Below are 17,020 nucleotides of genomic sequence, written 5' to 3'. Positions count from 1 at the left end.
TTTCTTTTATGATATATTAATTCCAATTGTTCATATTACCCCATCCAGTATTCTAGCAGAAATACTCTTGGGTCCTTCCAACCCCAGCTCTATGACTCTATCAATAGATATAATTGTGACATTATAGCCTCATGAGCCTAGCAGAAAGAAATTAAATTAGATTATTAGAAAATGAGATACTCATTTTTAATAAATTCTAACAAATGTAAAATTTTCCATGAATAAGAAAATTGACCTTAAAAATAAATTATTTGAGGCAGTCTCTTGAAATTAAATGAAGTTTGCTTTTGCAGTACAGACAAGATGCATTGGATTTTCAGTCAAAACACCTGGGCTCAAATCCCAGCTCTGCTAAATATTCCCTATCTGACCTTTAGCAAGATGCCTAATCTCATTGGGCCTTGATTTCCTTATCTGAAAAAGGAAGAGGTTAGGCTAAATTGATTACCTGTGGAGTTCCTTCAATCTCTAAATGTATGCATTTATAATCTCTTGGATTGGCTCTTGGTAGGAAAGTTCAAATTTTGTGCCACGTTAAAGTCTACAAAATAACAAATTATCCTATAATTTATTAACAAACAATCCTGTAATAAAAGTAACACTATCTGTGATGTTGCAGAAAAATTTAAACTGTGTTTGCTCCCTGGAAGCAAAACCTATTCAAAAGGAGCCAGTTAGTTAAAATGGAAAGGGAACAGAGTAGTATTATATGTTAAGATACAATAATAATGATGATAATAATAGCGAATGTTTATATAGTGATTTAAGGTTTACAAAGAAAAAACTTCACAAATACTGTCTTCTCTATCCTCACAATAACCTTGAGAAGTTCCATTATTATCCTGATTTTATAGATGAGGGAAGTGAGGCACAGAAAATTGCCCAGGGTCACACAACAGCTAGGGTCTGAGGCAAGATTTGAACTTAGGTCTTCCTGACTCCAAGTTCAGCAGTCTATCCATTACACCACACTGCTGCCATATATATATATATATATATATATATATATATATATATATATATATATATACACTTACATACATACATACACATACATATATATGTATATATACGTATATGTGTATATATATACACATGTATATACATATACACACACACACACACACACACACACACATATATATATATATATATATATATACTCAAATGAGGAAATTACTCATATGAAAAAATCCAGAAACCAGAGCAGGAAACTATGGTGGAGAGCATTGGATAAAATTCAACTGAAGGACAAACAGAAGTGATTTTGTCATCAGAGTATCCTACAAACCACCTGGTTGAAAGAGGAAATAGACAAGGCATGCAGGAAACAGATGACAAATCTGGCACTGAGGCATGACATAGTAATAGGAGGCTTCAGTTGCCTAAGCATTTGATAGATCTCTCAGCCAAAAGTACATAATACTAGTATAATATGTTAATAGTTTCTTAACTCACCTTAATAATAACTTATTTACTTTCAAAAAGTGAAAGAACTAACACAGGGAAATTCTATTCTGGATATTATTCTCACATAAAGGGAGGAACTGGTTGCTGGGATGGGAAGATGGGAACCTTAGTGGGAAGCAACAGTTCCATTTTAGAATCTGTTGCTTTTTTTAAAGGGAGATAACCCCACCCCTTTGTAGGGCTGGGAGGTCTACAAGTGTACATTGAACATTTTCTATCTATTATGCTGCATTTTTTCTTTTCTTGACTTTAAAAACACTATTTGTTATATGGTGTGGCTCTAGGGGAGGAAGAGGGATACTGGGGGAAACTGTGAAGATGTATAAAAAGAAAACATCAATAAAAGCCTTTTTTTAAAAAAAAAGAGAAGGAGAAAAGTAAGGCAGGGTATAACATGCACACTAGATTTGGGAAGCAGCTTTTAGAGGATTCAGAGAAAGAAGAGGTAAGATCCTATGAACTAAAAATCCAGAGGGGAAGTCTACTCAGAAAAGGTGAAAAGCTCTCAAGAATGGCATCCTGAAGACAAAAAGAAAAGCAGTTTTGAGAATCAGGATAAGGAGGGAGAAAGAGAGAAAGCACCAAGCTGCCTTTGGGGAGTTCAACTCACTAGGCCCAGATGAATTAAATGCCAAAATATTGAAACAACTGGCAGATATAATTGCTAAGCCCATGTCAGTGATCTCTGAAAGATCCGGGAGAATGAGAGGGGCTGCCAGACTGGAGAAGGGTAAATATCTCAATTGTTTTTTAAAAAGAAAGAGTTGGCTCATTATAAGCTAGAGAGTTCTACTTCAATTCCTGCCAAAATTCTCCACCACATAATTCAAGGTCAGATTAATAAACAGCTAGAAAAGGAAAGAGTGGGCTCAAAGAACTAAAAGACTTCATCAGTAACAGGTTGTGCCAAACTAACTTCATTTTGGTTTTTGACAGGATTAATAAACTATATCAGGTAACTGCTGTAGATCTAGTTTATGGAAATCTTAGTAAAAGATTTGACAAAGTCTCTTATACCATTATGGTGGATGAGATGCAGATATTTGCGCTGGAGAATAGTATACGTAGGTGGATTTAGAACTGATTGATTACCTGGACCCAGTGGTCTGTGTCAACTTGGGAGGTCTATAGTGGAAGACCTAGGAGTCTTTGCTTTTAAACATTTTTATTAATTACTTAATAAATGGGCAGCTAGGTGGTACAGTGGATAGAATGCTGAGCTTGGAGTCAGGAAGATTCTTCTTCCTGAGTTCAAATCTGACCTTAGACACTTAAATAGCTGTGTGACCCTGGGCAAGTCATTTAACCTTGTTTGCCTCAGTTTCCTCATCTATAAAATCAGCTTACAAAGGGAATGGCAAACCACTCCATTAGCATTGCCAAGAAAACTCCAAAATGGAAGGGTCATGGAGAGTCGAACACTACTGAAAAATGACTTCATACATATTAATTGCTTGGATGAAGGCATAAATGGCATATTTACTAAATTTGAAGATGCCATAAAACTAGTAGGGATAGCTAACACATTGGATGACAGAGTCAGGAACCAAAACAATCTCAACAGGCTGCTCATCCTTGGATTGAAGTAATTGATTTCACCAGTATATGATGGGCAGACATAACTGGATAAGTTTGACTGGGAAAAAATATCTAGGGACTTTAGTAGACTTGCAAGATCAATACAAATCAATAATTGGATATGATAGCCAAAAAAAAAAAAAAGCTGGGGGAAGCTAGGTCGTTCAGTGCATAGAGCACTGGCCCTGGATTCAGGAGGACCTACGTTCAAATCTGACCTCAGACATTTTACACTTACTAGCTGTGTGACCCTGGGCAAATCACTTGACCCCAATTGCCTCACCGAAAAAAAAAAAAAAAGCTAATGTTATCTTGGGCTCCAATAGAAGCATGGCAAGGGAACTATCACCAGGGATACTGGAGCTAACTCCTACCAGTTCATGGGAGCCAATTATTAACTTTTTTTATTTTTTCTTTCTTTTGGTCAGGGCAATGAGGGTTAAGTAACTTGCCCAGGGTCACACAGCTAGTAAGTGTCAAGTGTCTGAGACCAGATTTGAACTCAGGTCCTCCTGAATCCAGGGCCAGTGCTTTATCCACTGCACCACCTAGCTGCCCCCACCAAATATTAACTTTTCAGTATGAGCGTTTATAATCCACATCTACTACAACTCAGGCCTGGATTTATTGATTTGTTGATTGTCTAGACTTAAGAAAGTAATGGAGAAAATGTTAAAGTGCCACATGTTAGGAAGGATTAGGATAAAATTGCAGACCAGCCCGGAATACTTAAGAACCTCAAAGTTAGACTACATAAGGATTTCTTGAAGAAACAGGGTGTTTATACTAAAGAAAAGAAAATGTAAAAGGTAGCAATAGTTTTCGTCAAATAGGCCGGTCCTGTGGAAGAGGGATTATCATGAGGAGCTGTGAGTGGATGTTGCAGAGAGGCATATTTCATTTGATGTAAAGAAAAAAGAATCCCATACCCTTTAGGGCTATCTAGAAGTTTAAAGGGCTACCTTTAATGGATTCTTTTTCACTGGAGATCTCAAAGCAAAGAGCAGATGATCCATAATTATGGGGTAAATTGTAAAGAACTTTTTTATTTGGATACAGATTAATCAGAATCACAGATTCTCTGAGTGGGAAAAGACCTCTGAGGCTATCAATTTCAACCAATACCTAATCTCCATTAAACACACCCTACTAATTGTAATCTTTAATTGTATCTTTTAGAATTTTCCAGGAATCTAAGCCAATTTCACTCACCTAGAATTCTCTGGTTCCATGATCTTCCTTTTTTGAAGACCAGGACATTTGCTATTACAGTACCTTTTCCATTCTCCATGGCCCGGCAATCTTATTTGCTAATTCTTTCAGTAACTGAAGAGGTAGTTCATCTGGGCCAACTAGCTTTAATCTATCAACAGCAGCTAAGTAATCTTTTACTATCTCATTATTATCTTAGGTATCAACTCCCTATTAGCCATTTTGGTTCTGTCCTTTTCAGTCTAAAGGTCATTTTCTTTGACAGATTAAATGGAAGCAAAATTAAATTTAAGTCCTTCTCTTTGTTGTTAATTGTCGTCCTGTCCATCCTGATGTGCTCTCCTGTGCTTCTTTGATTTTCCTCTTTTCCTTAATAAAAACTCAATTTTGTTATCCTTAGCTTTCCTTGACAGCTGCTCATTTTGAGTTTTCTCCTTCCTGACAAAATTCTTTAAGTACCATACCATACTTTTGAATTCATCCTGTTAGCTACCCTAATTTCCATATTCTATCCATATCTTTTTAAAATCCAAGTTGGTTGGTGAATTCTCTGTGCAGCCTTATCAGTCACTTTAGACAACTCCTATTTTTTTCTTTTCATTGGAATTATTTCCCTTTATGTCTTCATAATTTCCTTCTTGAGAGTTTCTCCTGCTGCACAAACTTCTCTCGTAGAACTGTAGTCCATCAGATCCTACCTCTCCTTCCTCTGAACTCTTAGAAATCTGCTCTTAAAATCTAGGCTGTACATGTAGCTATGTATTTTCTCTCCTCTATACCACACACTCTAGGATGGAGTGGTCACTTCCTAAACAGACAGTTAACTTCCTGCTGGTAAGAGTCTTATCCAGAATTAACTTCTCCCTTTTTGGTTTTTCAACATTTAAGGGATATAATTATTGATAAGGTAATCTAAGAAATGTAGTGAGATTCTGGGCTTATTCTTCCAACCAACACATGCCTTTAGTGGGGTATGTATTCTAGCTATGTATTCCTTTCAGAGTCCTCAAAGGGATACCTGTAAGGAGAAATAGGCCTCTGTCTAATGCTCTCACCTCAAGCACTCTTTCCAGTGTGTTATCCCCAATGTCAATCACAGCAATTACTGTCCCAGTACCATTTGCCAGTGTCAGTTAATATCTCTTCAATATCATCAATACAAGCAACTAGCACTGCAGTTATCATTGGGGGGGGGGGAACAGGGCAATGAGGGTTAAGTGACTTGCCCAGGGTCATACAGCTAGTAAGTGTCAAGTGTCTGAGGCCGGATTTGAACTCAGGTCTTCCTGAATCCAGGGCCAGTGCTTTATCTACTGAGTCACCTAGCTGCCCCCCATCAATTAGCTTTTTTTTTTGAAGGGATATTTACTTAGAAGAGATAGCAAGATAGTATGAACACACACCCAGAACTGGGAGATGTTCTCTCCTCTACCAACTCAGTCCACGGGGAGAATAGGCTCAAAGTTAAAAGTGTTTACCTTACAAAAAAAAAAAGACAAAAAAGTGTTTACCTCACCAATTTCACTTCCAAATTCCACATAACATCTCTGACTACCAATATGATCCACTCATGGGCTAGGTCAAGGAAGTGACTCCCAGGGCTATGTTGGTTTACTGAGTTTAGTCGCAAGCTCTGGTATGGACTCCCATTATTGGTCCTTTGCCATTCTGACCTTTCAAAATCTCACAGATCATATACCAAAGAAAAGAATACATTAACAGGACGGGCCCATCTCAGACAATGATAAACCCTTTTATTCACTGAAGTGAAGCCATCAGAGTAAATTGTTTTTTAACTAATGAACCTAGTTCCTTCATCTCCCCCCCCCAAACCCCCCAGGATTAAATGAGTTACTGTATTGCTGCTGAGATTACTTCTAATTAAAATTCCATTATTTTTTCTCTTCTCTGAAAGCACCTTTAAAACCATAAATTGCTCTAGAAATGCAAAGTGGTATCATTATTCTTAAAGTTGTTGATATCAGCTAATTTGAGTGAAAGTAAAATTGATTCCTCTATGCTCCTTCAGGTCATGATGCTCATCCAGAAACACCCCGTCCCAGTCATTGCCAAAGTGAACGGTTTAGCTACTGCTGCAGGTTGTCAGCTGGTTGCAAGTTGTGACATTGCCCTGGCAAGTGAAAAATCTCATTTTGGCACTCCTGGTGTGAACATTGGACTCTTCTGCTCCACTCCAGCCGTTGCCCTAGGGAGAGCAGTTCCTAGAAAGGTAAATCAATCTCTTTGAGTTTTTTCCATTTTTCAACCTTTAGTGTCCCTGGCAGATTATGTCAGAATTCACTTGACCAAAGCCTCAGAAAATTGCTGGTATTTGAGTGATTTTGCCCACAGAAGGACAGGACTGGACATTATGTGGGAACATGGCCTTTTGTGGAAAGTTACTGAGAAGTAGAGAATGTCTAGCTGCTTTCTCTTTGACATCCTTTTGCGCTACTATGTAACAGGGTAGATTTGTAAAAAGTTACATGTATTCCAGTGAATTGGGAGATTTTCTTTTCTATGGGGAGGAGGACCTTTTATTTAAAATAACAGGTCTTTTATAGAACTTAATATTTTCCTGTCAGATACAGTAGGACCCCTACACAGTGCAAAGATTAGCACTTACATTTGATCAGGCTTATTATCCCGTGTAGTTTTGTTTCTGGGGACTTGATTTGACTCATGGTAGGACAACTCTATGAACTAAGAAACCATGTTCTAGAAGGGTTCCGTCATATCAGGAATGATGATGAACTTCATCTTCAATTGCCTTGTTCCCTCAAACCCTGAATGCCTCTAGAAACCTTCCCAAGAGACAAGGCTCTTCTGTTTCCCCTGTTGAGTTTTGTGGGGTTTATTATCATTAAGTCGTATTTATTGAGCATCCTTTAAATGCATGGTGCTGTGCCAAGGAACCATATCACTACACTGAGGAATTTCCCTACTAGCTCTTCACTCTATACTAGAAGCTTGTAAAGTACAGAAGTCCTTTACCTAAGTTCCATGAACTTGTTTGTGGGGAGAGAAAAAAAAGGGGAGGTGTAGGAGTAGGTGTAAAGAAAGACAGATAGATGATAGATAGCTAGACAAACTGTCAGATACTATGTTTCCATAGTTAGTTTCCTTTGCAATCCCATGTATTGTATGCATCTAAAAACATATTTTGAGAAGGGGTCCACAGGCCCTGCTAGACTGACCAAATCACACACAAAAAGGCTAAGAAGCCTTGCTGTTAAGTGAGAAAAAGTGTCATATACAATAACTTTGAGGGAGAATTGACTATCTAGAATATATTAAAAAGTTGCACATGTGCCTGGGGCACAGAAACAATGAGACCCAAGGGAAATCAAGCCAGCCAGACCTAGTAATTTTGTAAGGCCTGCCTCTCTTTTAAGTTGTCTCTTATTGGGCTTCATTAGGAGTCTAAGTCTGTGGGAGAACCTAGATGTAAGCACACATGCTTGAGGAGAAGTAGCTGCAAGTGGACAATGCTGCTGTTGTGCCAGAAATGGTGATATAGTGGTGATCCATTATGAAGATTCATAGAATTTGAGAGTTGGAATGAATGGGACCACTGCAAATTCAGCAGCTTGATAAAAACAGGTTCAAACTTTTAAAAAAATTAATAGAATGGAAGTTCCCTGAGATCAGAGACTGTTTTAACTTTGTCTTTGAATCTCTGCTGGGCCTTATACTTAATTGGTACTTAATAAATGTGTACTGAGGGAATTCTACATGCAAGAATAAATTAGATGTGCGACAGTTTGTACTGATGTAAAGTATACATTTTGATGTAAAGTATACATTAAAATGAATTAGAAATTGATTATAAAATATTTCTCATTGTTATGTAGACTAGGGAATCAAATCATGACACCTACATACAATAAAAGTCAAATGTAATACAATCAATTTAGGAGATGAGTTTTGGTTCCATAGTCTCTGTCTCTGGCATTTGAAAGCAGTATCAAGGTCATTCACTTTAAATCCTTAATAAAACGCCACCTATGATTTTTATTATTTTGTTCCATTCTTCCTCTGTGCTAAAATTTGATATCAAAACTTCTTTTAGTGAAAGATCTCTTAGACACTTGAACACTGCTTTATCTTTGTTAACTTATAAACTGTTTCTTGAAAAGGAAAACAGAAATGAGAAAAAAAATCTCAGTGTGAAAAAATAGAATAGGCCTCTCATTCCAAAGAAGCCAGCAGATCTGAAGCTTTAAACAACAGCAACAACTACAACAACAAACCCACCCACATCCATTCTGTGTTATCATGCAATGAGACCATGGAATAAACGGGATACTATAGAAACCACAGTAGCTTAGCTTCAAAGTATTGACCTTGTCCAGCTGTTGTTGCTTAGAATGGAATTTGGGACAAGGAGAATAATTATATTGCCTTTTTCAAAGTCCTATCTGTATCAGTACTGTTTAGACTCCTTCTAGGCCCCCATGCTACTTGGGTTAGCTACAGTATTTTTTACATTTTTTAAGTTAGGGAACCAATCTTTCCTAATCAACAATCTAGATCAGTTGTATCAAACTTCAAATAAGAACAGTTCCTTGGGGATTTCTTATTGACTTAGAAAACCACAAATTAGCATTATTTATTTTGTTAAATATTTCCCAATTATATTTTAATTTTGTTCAGGCCACACTCTGGATGTTGTGGACCATACCCAGCCTGAGTTGTGAGTTTGACACCTCTGATCTAGACAGTATTTTAAAATGAAGGTAAAGTGACTTCATTGAAAGTTAGATTTAATTATTTATTGCTTTCTCCTCCACCAGGAATAGAAAGCTTAATATGCAACAGTGGGTTAATACCAAAGAGCAAAAATGAAGGTACTGATTAAAGGAAACACAGTAAAAGCCTTCCTCAACCCCTCTTAATTCTAGTGCCTTCCCTCTTGTTATTTCCTATTTATCCTGTATATAGCTTACTTGATATATATTTGTTTACATATTGTCTCCTCCATTAGATTGTGAGCTCCTTGAGGGCAGGGACTGTCTTTTGTCTCCTTTTGTATCCCCAGAGCCTAGCATAGTACCTGGCACAAAGTAGGCACTTAATACATGTTTATTGACATGATTGGAATATAAAGAATATTAGAATGCCAGGTTATTCCCCTTTTTCTGAATTGTCTGACTGTCAACCATACCTATTTCCATGCAGTAGTAGTTAGGTCCACTTTTTCAGATAAGTGGATCCACCAAAAATCAAAACCTGATCAGAAAACGTCTCTCAGTGTTTATAGCTCGGAACAGGCACCCAGCATTCATCAGGGCATACTAACTCCATCTAACCTGGACAAGGAAGCAAGCTGCTGCCACCTTCCTTGTGTTCAGCACAATATATGCAATTCACCAGTGCCCTCTACTGCCCAGAACAAGGCAGACCCTCTCAGCAACACTGGAGAGAGAGGGCAGGACCAGGATACAGTTTAAATGCCGGAAGTTTGGCCAGCTGGAGTTCAAGTTCAAGTTTAGACTTACCCTTCCTGGTGATTTAAGCATTTGTTAAGTGCTTCTCTTGTTCATTATTTTGCTCAGCAATTCATCTTTATAGCCTTTCTGAGAAAATGACCGTGGCTGTCCTCAAATACAAGCCACACAAAAAACAGGGTTGAGTCCCTTGCAGTTAAAAAAGGCTTTCTTCAAGGAAGAAGAGAAAGCCCTTTGGGTCTCAGCTTCAGACCCAGTCCCTGCTTGGACCTAAGTTGGCAGCAGAGAGAACAAATGGGAAAATTGCAGAATATCTTTTCCCTAGCCATGTTTTAACCAGGTATAAAAGTTATTTTCTTTTGCCTTTCTAAACTTTTTATCAAAAGCTTGTTTTTCTAATTTCATCTAGTATTTTTTGTTTGTTTGTTTGGGGGGGGGGCGGGGTTGTGAGGCAGTTGCCCAGGGTCACACAGCTAAGATGTGTCAAGTGTCTTGAGACCGAATATGAACTCAGATCCTCCTGACTCCAAGGCCAGTGCTCTATCCACTGCACCACCTAGCTGCCCACATCTAGTATTTTTTAAAATAATAACTAATATTTCTATAGTGCTTTAAGATTTGCATTTTAATTTTATTATTTCATTTGATCTTCATATGTACCCTGTTAGGTAGGTGCTATTATCATCTCCATTTCACAGATGAGAAAACGGAGGCTAAGAGAATAAGTGGCTTGGCCCAGGTTACATAACCAGTAAGTGGCTGAGGCCAGATTTGAACTTAGTTCTCCCTGATTCCAAGTCGAACACTCTAATCACCACACCACTTAGCTGCCACCATGGTTTAATTTTAAATAACTTAAACCTTCAAACTTGTTAGAATCCATTTTTCTTAGGTCCAGTCCTTTGATACCATTTCAGTAGTGTGCCTGTTCTTCGTGATCCCATTCGGGGTTTTCTTGGCAAAGATCCTGAAGTGGTTTGCCATTTCCTTCTCCAGCTCATTTTACAGATGAGGAAACTGAGCTTAAGTTACTTGCTTTGGGTCACACAGCTAGTAAGTGTCTAAGGCCAGCAGATGTCTTCCTGACTCAAGGCCTGGCATTCTATCCACTGTGCCACCTAGCTGCTCTCAATGTCTTACAGAGAAATTTCAAGGAGGAAACTCCCTATACAAATACATACTGGCAACTGTTTCTGTAATATACAGTCAGAGAGTAGTGTGGGGTCCTGGGAGGTATGGGAACATCTATTTATTAAGTACCTACTATGTGCCAGGTGATGTGCTGAGCACATATATAAATATGATTTAATTTGATCCATACAAAAACCATGGGGATAGGGGGGAGGTGTTCTTATTATCTTCATTTTACAGTTGAGGAAACTGAGGCAGACAGAGGTTAAGTGACTTGCCCAGGGTCAGGGTCACACAGCTAATGTGTTTGAGGTCACACTTGAATTCATGTCTATCCTGACTGTAATCCAGTACTCTACAGTACTGTACCACCTAGCAACTTGCAGCTGCAATGATCGTCCTAAGACACAGGCGTAATCGTGTCACTCCACTGTTTAAAAACCTGTGGTTTCCTATTGTCTCTAGGCTAAGTGATTTGCCCAGAGTCACATAGCCAGTGTGTGTCAGAGGAGAGATTTGAACCCAAGTGTTGCTGACTCCAAGGCCAGCTCTCTGTCTCTCATACTGTTAGTGTGCCAGGGTCATTCTCAATTGCTCAAAAGGATCTGATCTTATCACTTAAGAGGGGTCCTTTCAGTGATACAGATTGCAGTCCGTCCATGACTTCCTATTCATATTCAATCTCACATATTCATTATTTCCATGGGAATATTATTCATACCTTAACATAAGTTTACTCAGGGGGTCTATCCAACATAAAGGAAACCTTCCTTACTCCTAAGAGGAAGGGAATACCAATGGAACACTTGGTCATTTCTTGTCTTCATTTGAGTAACTCATCTTCCCTTCCCACTAAACTTCCTTGTTGAAATCTTTTATTCATGCTCTTCTTCAGGGTTTCTCATTAGTTATATAATACAACCCACCTATCATGAGATCTTTCACTGCCTTTTGAATGATATTCATTTGTAATTCTTCAGACTGGTATATTCAGTGCCCTGTTGTCATAAAGCAACATCATCACAAAAATGGAGTTTACATTAATACAGCTTTGTAGTTTCTCAAGGAGAAATGAACCCACTCTTACTGTTCAACTCTGGACACAGATAGTGCTGGACGATCAAGTGAAATAATACTTTTAAAGTACCTAGCACAGCTGCTGGCACGTAGTAGGTTCTTAATGTTTACTCCTTTTCCTTTACCCTATTGCTACCATCTTCTCTCTGTTTATTATCTCCAAGTGATCCTGGATATATCTTGTTTTTACGTAGTTGTTTGCATGTTTTTTTCCCACAACAGATTGTGAGATCCTTGAGAAAAGAGACTGTCTTTTTGACTTTCTTTGTATCCCCAGCACTTAGCACAGAGTTGGCACTTAATAAATGATTGTTGACTGGCTATCTATTACATCTGACCCAGAAATAGATAGCTAGATAGCTAGATGAGAGATAGCTAGATAGATAGATGAGAGAGAAAGGAGATAAATCTATAGATCTATACACACACACACAAACACACACACAAATACATACATACAACTGATGGACAAGCTTTATACATTATCCATCCAAGTATATGATGTAATCTGAACAAAAGACATTCTTTATCCACTTGTTCTTTTCTGTGGGGATACTTAGGCTAAACTCCTTTAGTATCTCCCCCTCCATGCTCTTGATAACTTATTTATCAGTCCTTTGCCACCCTCACAATTGTGCTGCCTCCCACAAGGATCTCCCCTATTTGTCCTTGGTCCAGTCTGACTGCTTTTTCTTCTATTTATTCTCTTTAGTGCAATTTCTACCCCCTCTATAAGCACATCTGGGACTGTGATGTTAGGGTCCAAGGGTGGTGGTTCCTCTGTTCTTGACAGAGAAAACTCTTTTATAATAAGTTTTACAAAAGCTTTTCCATTTTTCTTCTGTTGTCCTCCTTCCATTTTCATCCTTAAATGCCCTTGGGATGCCTTTGCTTAGTTAGATCCACTTGCCAAGCTTTCTTTAAACTTGGTTTACTATCCACTGTTTCTCTCAGCTTTGGGAGACAATACTGCTCATAATCATCCATCATTCTTCTTCATAAGATTTTACAAACAAGTTTATATTCTAACCCAGTGTTGCCTTTGGCAGCCATCCCTCTCTGTTTGGCAAGTAAGTCAGTTGTTTTATTGACTAAGGCACTTTCTGGGAAGAAAGTATCCTTGTTTGTGGTAATTAATTTACACTGGTTAAACTTCTGAATAAAATTATTGTACTCAGTGTCAGGGTCATTTCTATTGTCCATTTCCCATTTTTGATTGTCTTCTGTAAATGGTAGATTAAACTTGTGGATAAAACAGAAGCCTCAAACTTTTTATATCGTGAACACTTTCTTCAATAGAAGAATTGGGAGGCACTAGACATGACAAGTACCAAATAACAGTCTGAAAAATGAAATAGTTTTCCCTGAGTCCACTAGCTTTGTACAGCCAGACCATGGCTTTGTCAGAGCTAATATAAGAGTTAGTAAAAGAAAAGAAAAGAAAGAATGAGGAAAAAATACGGCCAACACCATAAGAGAAAAAACATATACCATTCATATACCAAAATGTATAGGCCATTCCATAAGTGATAGGTATCCCCTTAAGCACTTTGGTTTTCTTTTTGTTTCCACTCTTTTAATCTTCTCTTTAGGATCAGCAAGTTTGTTCTGCTTTCAAAACAAAAATTTTCCTTCCTGGGTATTCTCCTATAGCTGCCTGTTTTACTATTGGGTTTAGTGTATTTCTATACCAAACTCTGTGTGTGTGTATTCAACTCCCCTTCTTCCAGTTTATATAAAGTAAATTTCATTTAATGCCTACTCCTCCTACCACTTCCTCCATGTTTTAATACTCTTTCTTAAATACCCCCGTTATGAAAATAGCAAGTTCCACCCCCTTCTGCCTCCTTTCTATGCTGTTTTATTCTCTTTTTCCTCCTTTCTCTTTTCCCTCTTAAAACCCACAGAACAGAACCAATTCTCTCCCTAGGTCCTCTATTTTTCTCAATACTTTTTGAAGATATTAAAGTTCTGGGACAGCTAGGTACCTGTTCAAATCTGGCCTCAGACACTTTGTGACCCTGGGCAAGTCACTTAAGCTTGCTTGCTTCAATTTCTTCATTTGTAAAATAAACTAGAGAAGAAAATGGCAAACCCCTTCAGTATCTTTGCCAAGAAAACCCCAAATGGAGTCACAAAGAGTCAGACACAACTGAACAACAAGAAGGTTCTGAGGAGACATGTGATTTTTCTCTCCCTAATAGAACATTAGCCCTAAATCATCATATAGCCACTTTCAATTGCTCAAATAAATTTACCTTTCTAGGTTTTTCTTGGCCCTTGTGTTTGCATTTCAAAGTTCCTATTCATCTCTTATCTTTTCCTAAGAAATATTTAAAAGTGCTCTATTCCACCAAAGATCCATTTTTTCCATGTAAAATTATACTTACCTTTCCAGGATAAGTCATTCATGGTTGTTAACCTTTATCTTTTGTGGGGCAGCTAGGTGGTGCAGTGGATAAAGTGATAATGCACTGGCCCTGGATTCAGGAGGACCTGAGTTCAAATTTGGCTTGACACTTACTAGCTGTCCGACTCTGGGCAAGTCACTTAACCCTCATTGCCCCACACACACACAAAAAAGACAACAGACAACCTTTATTTTTTGCCTTTTGGAATATCGTATCCCAAGATTTCTTCTTGATTACAATTGAAGCTGCCAGATCTTAGGTGATTCTGATTATGGTTCCTTGGTATTTGAACACCTTCTTTCTGAACCCTTAGAGTATTTTGTCTTTGAAATAGAAGCTCTGGATTTTGGCTATGACATTCCCAAGACCTTCCCTTTTTGAGGTGATCAGTAGATACTTTAAACCTTCACTTTACTCTCTGGTTCTAATAGATGTAGGCAGTTTTCATTTATGAGTTCTTGAAATATAGTGTCTAAGCTTTTTTTTAATATCATGGTTTTTAAGAAGACTAATAATTTTAAAATCTTCTCCCCTTGACCTGTCTTTCAGGTCAGCGGCTTTTGATATAAACTATTGATATAAATTTGGGTATAAATGATCCTGATTTAAATTTTTTCTGTTTTTTTTTTCAATCATTTGATTTTGTTATTTCTTACTGTCTCATAGATTTGCTAATTTCTGTTTGGTCTATTCTAATTTTCAGGGAATTAATTTCTTGGGCTTACCACATGATTTATTACTTTCTCCTTCAAATTATTTAATCTCCTTCCAAATCTTTTCTCTAGAGTTTTCTTATTTCACTTCTTCTTGGTATACGTTGTAGTCTTAGTTGGTATTCATATAGTCTTACCTGAAAAATCCATGTTTTTCCTTTGATTCTCTACTTAGAATTGTTCTGTAGTTACTTCCTCCTGGGCTGGACTTTGGAGTATCTCTGTATATATAATAAATCTTTTGTTAAAAATAATTTTGTTGATATATTTTATTTTCATATGAACTAGATATCCCGCTGTATCCCTTCCCTTTCTCCTCCCAAAGAGAACCATCCCTTATAAGTGTTGTGTTGAGGGATTTTTTGGGGGGGGGTGTTATTTTTTGTTGTGTTGTTTTTTAAGAAAAAAGGAAGGGGGAAGCTAGGTGGCACAGTGGATAAAGCACCAGTCCTGGATTCAGGAGGATCTGAGTTCAAATCTGGCCTCAGACACTTGACACTTACTAGCCGTGTGACCCTGGGCAAGTCACTTAACCCTCATTGCCCCGCAAAAAAAACAAAAACAAAACAATGATAAGAGTAATAGCCAATATTTCTATCATGTTTACTATGTGCCAGGCACTTTATGATCATTATCTTATTTCATCCTCCTAACAACGCTGGGAGGTAAATGCTATTATTATTCCCATTTTACAGATGAAGAAACTGAAGTAGATAGCCTTGAAATGACTTCCCCAGAGTCACACAAGTAATGAGTGTCTAAGGCCAAACTTGAACTCAAGTCTTATCTGCTAGCTAGCTACCTAGCTGCCCCATTCAAATGTAAGTTCCTTGAGGGCAGGACCTATAGATTTCTATCCTTTGCACCTAGCACAGTACCTGGCACATAATAGGTTCTTAATAATTTTTTTCATTTATTATATTTATTCTTTGTTTTAAAATATATCATTTATTTATTTTAACATTCTTTTCTTTTAATTTTTAAAATTCAAGTTCTCTCTCTCCCATCCCTTCCATACCCACTAAGAAGACCAACAGTATATCTATTATACATATGAAATATTCCAAACCTTATTTCCGTATCAGCTATATCACCAAAAAAAAGCAAAAAATAAAGAAAACTAGAAAATTATACTTTCAATTTGCACTCAGAGCTCATCAGTTCTCTCTCTGAAGGTGGATAGCATTTTTTCTTCATGAATCCTTTGGAATTGTCTTGAATCACTGTATCGATCAGAGTAGCCAAGTCTTTCACAGTTGATCAACCTTGCTGTAACTGTATATAATGATCTCCTGAGTTCTTCTTACTTCACTTTGCATCAGTTTCATGTAGGTCTTGCCATGTTTTGTTTTGTGGTGTTTTTTTTTTCTGAAACACATTCCCCTAGTAATTTCTTATTGCACCGTAGTACACCCCAATCATATGCCACAATTTATTCAACCATTCCCTAGTTGACGAGTGTCCCCTCATTTTCTAATTCTTTGCCACCACAAAAATCTGCTATAAATATTTTTGTACATATAAGTCCTTTTCCTGTCTCTTTAATTTCTTCAGACCTAGTAGTGGTATTGTAGTATTGGACAATATACACAGTTTTTTAGCCCTTTGATAGTAGTTCCTCTCTTCTAGAGAATGGTTGGACCAGTTCACTATTCAACCAGCAGTTCATCCATCAGTGTACCCATTTTTCTTCATCCCTTCTACCATTTGTCATTTCTGATAGGTGTGGTGTGAGATAGTACCTCAGTTGTTCTAATTTGCCCTTCTGTAATTAATAGTGATTTAGAGTAATATTTTACAATATTACTATAGTTTTTTATTTCTTCTTTTTAAAACTATTCATATATTTTGACCATTTATCAATTGGGGAATGGCTTTTATTTTTATAAATTTGATTCAGTTCCCTATATATTTGAGAAATGAGCCTTTATCAGAGAAACTTGCTGTAAGTTTTAAATATTATTTCATTATCTATAGT

At 37.4% G+C, this 17,020-nt stretch overlaps 1 protein-coding gene across 1 annotated transcript in view; it reads left to right on the top strand.

Annotated features, from left to right (window-relative positions):
• Positions 1 to 17,020, top strand: part of ECHDC3 (enoyl-CoA hydratase domain containing 3) — a 42,774-nt gene that overhangs the window by 12,091 nt on the left and 13,663 nt on the right. Inside the window, exon 4 of the mRNA XM_043966600.1 lies at positions 6,290 to 6,490. Within this exon, the coding sequence (XP_043822535.1) occupies positions 6,290 to 6,490 (201 nt within the window). The remainder of the gene's footprint in view (positions 1 to 6,289; positions 6,491 to 17,020) is intronic.

This window comes from Dromiciops gliroides, chromosome 5, assembly GCF_019393635.1.
Source record: "Dromiciops gliroides isolate mDroGli1 chromosome 5, mDroGli1.pri, whole genome shotgun sequence".
Taxonomy (NCBI): Eukaryota; Metazoa; Chordata; class Mammalia; order Microbiotheria; family Microbiotheriidae; genus Dromiciops; species Dromiciops gliroides.
The sequence above is the reverse complement of the archived record's forward strand: the minus strand, read 5'-3'. Positions and strand labels throughout refer to the sequence as shown.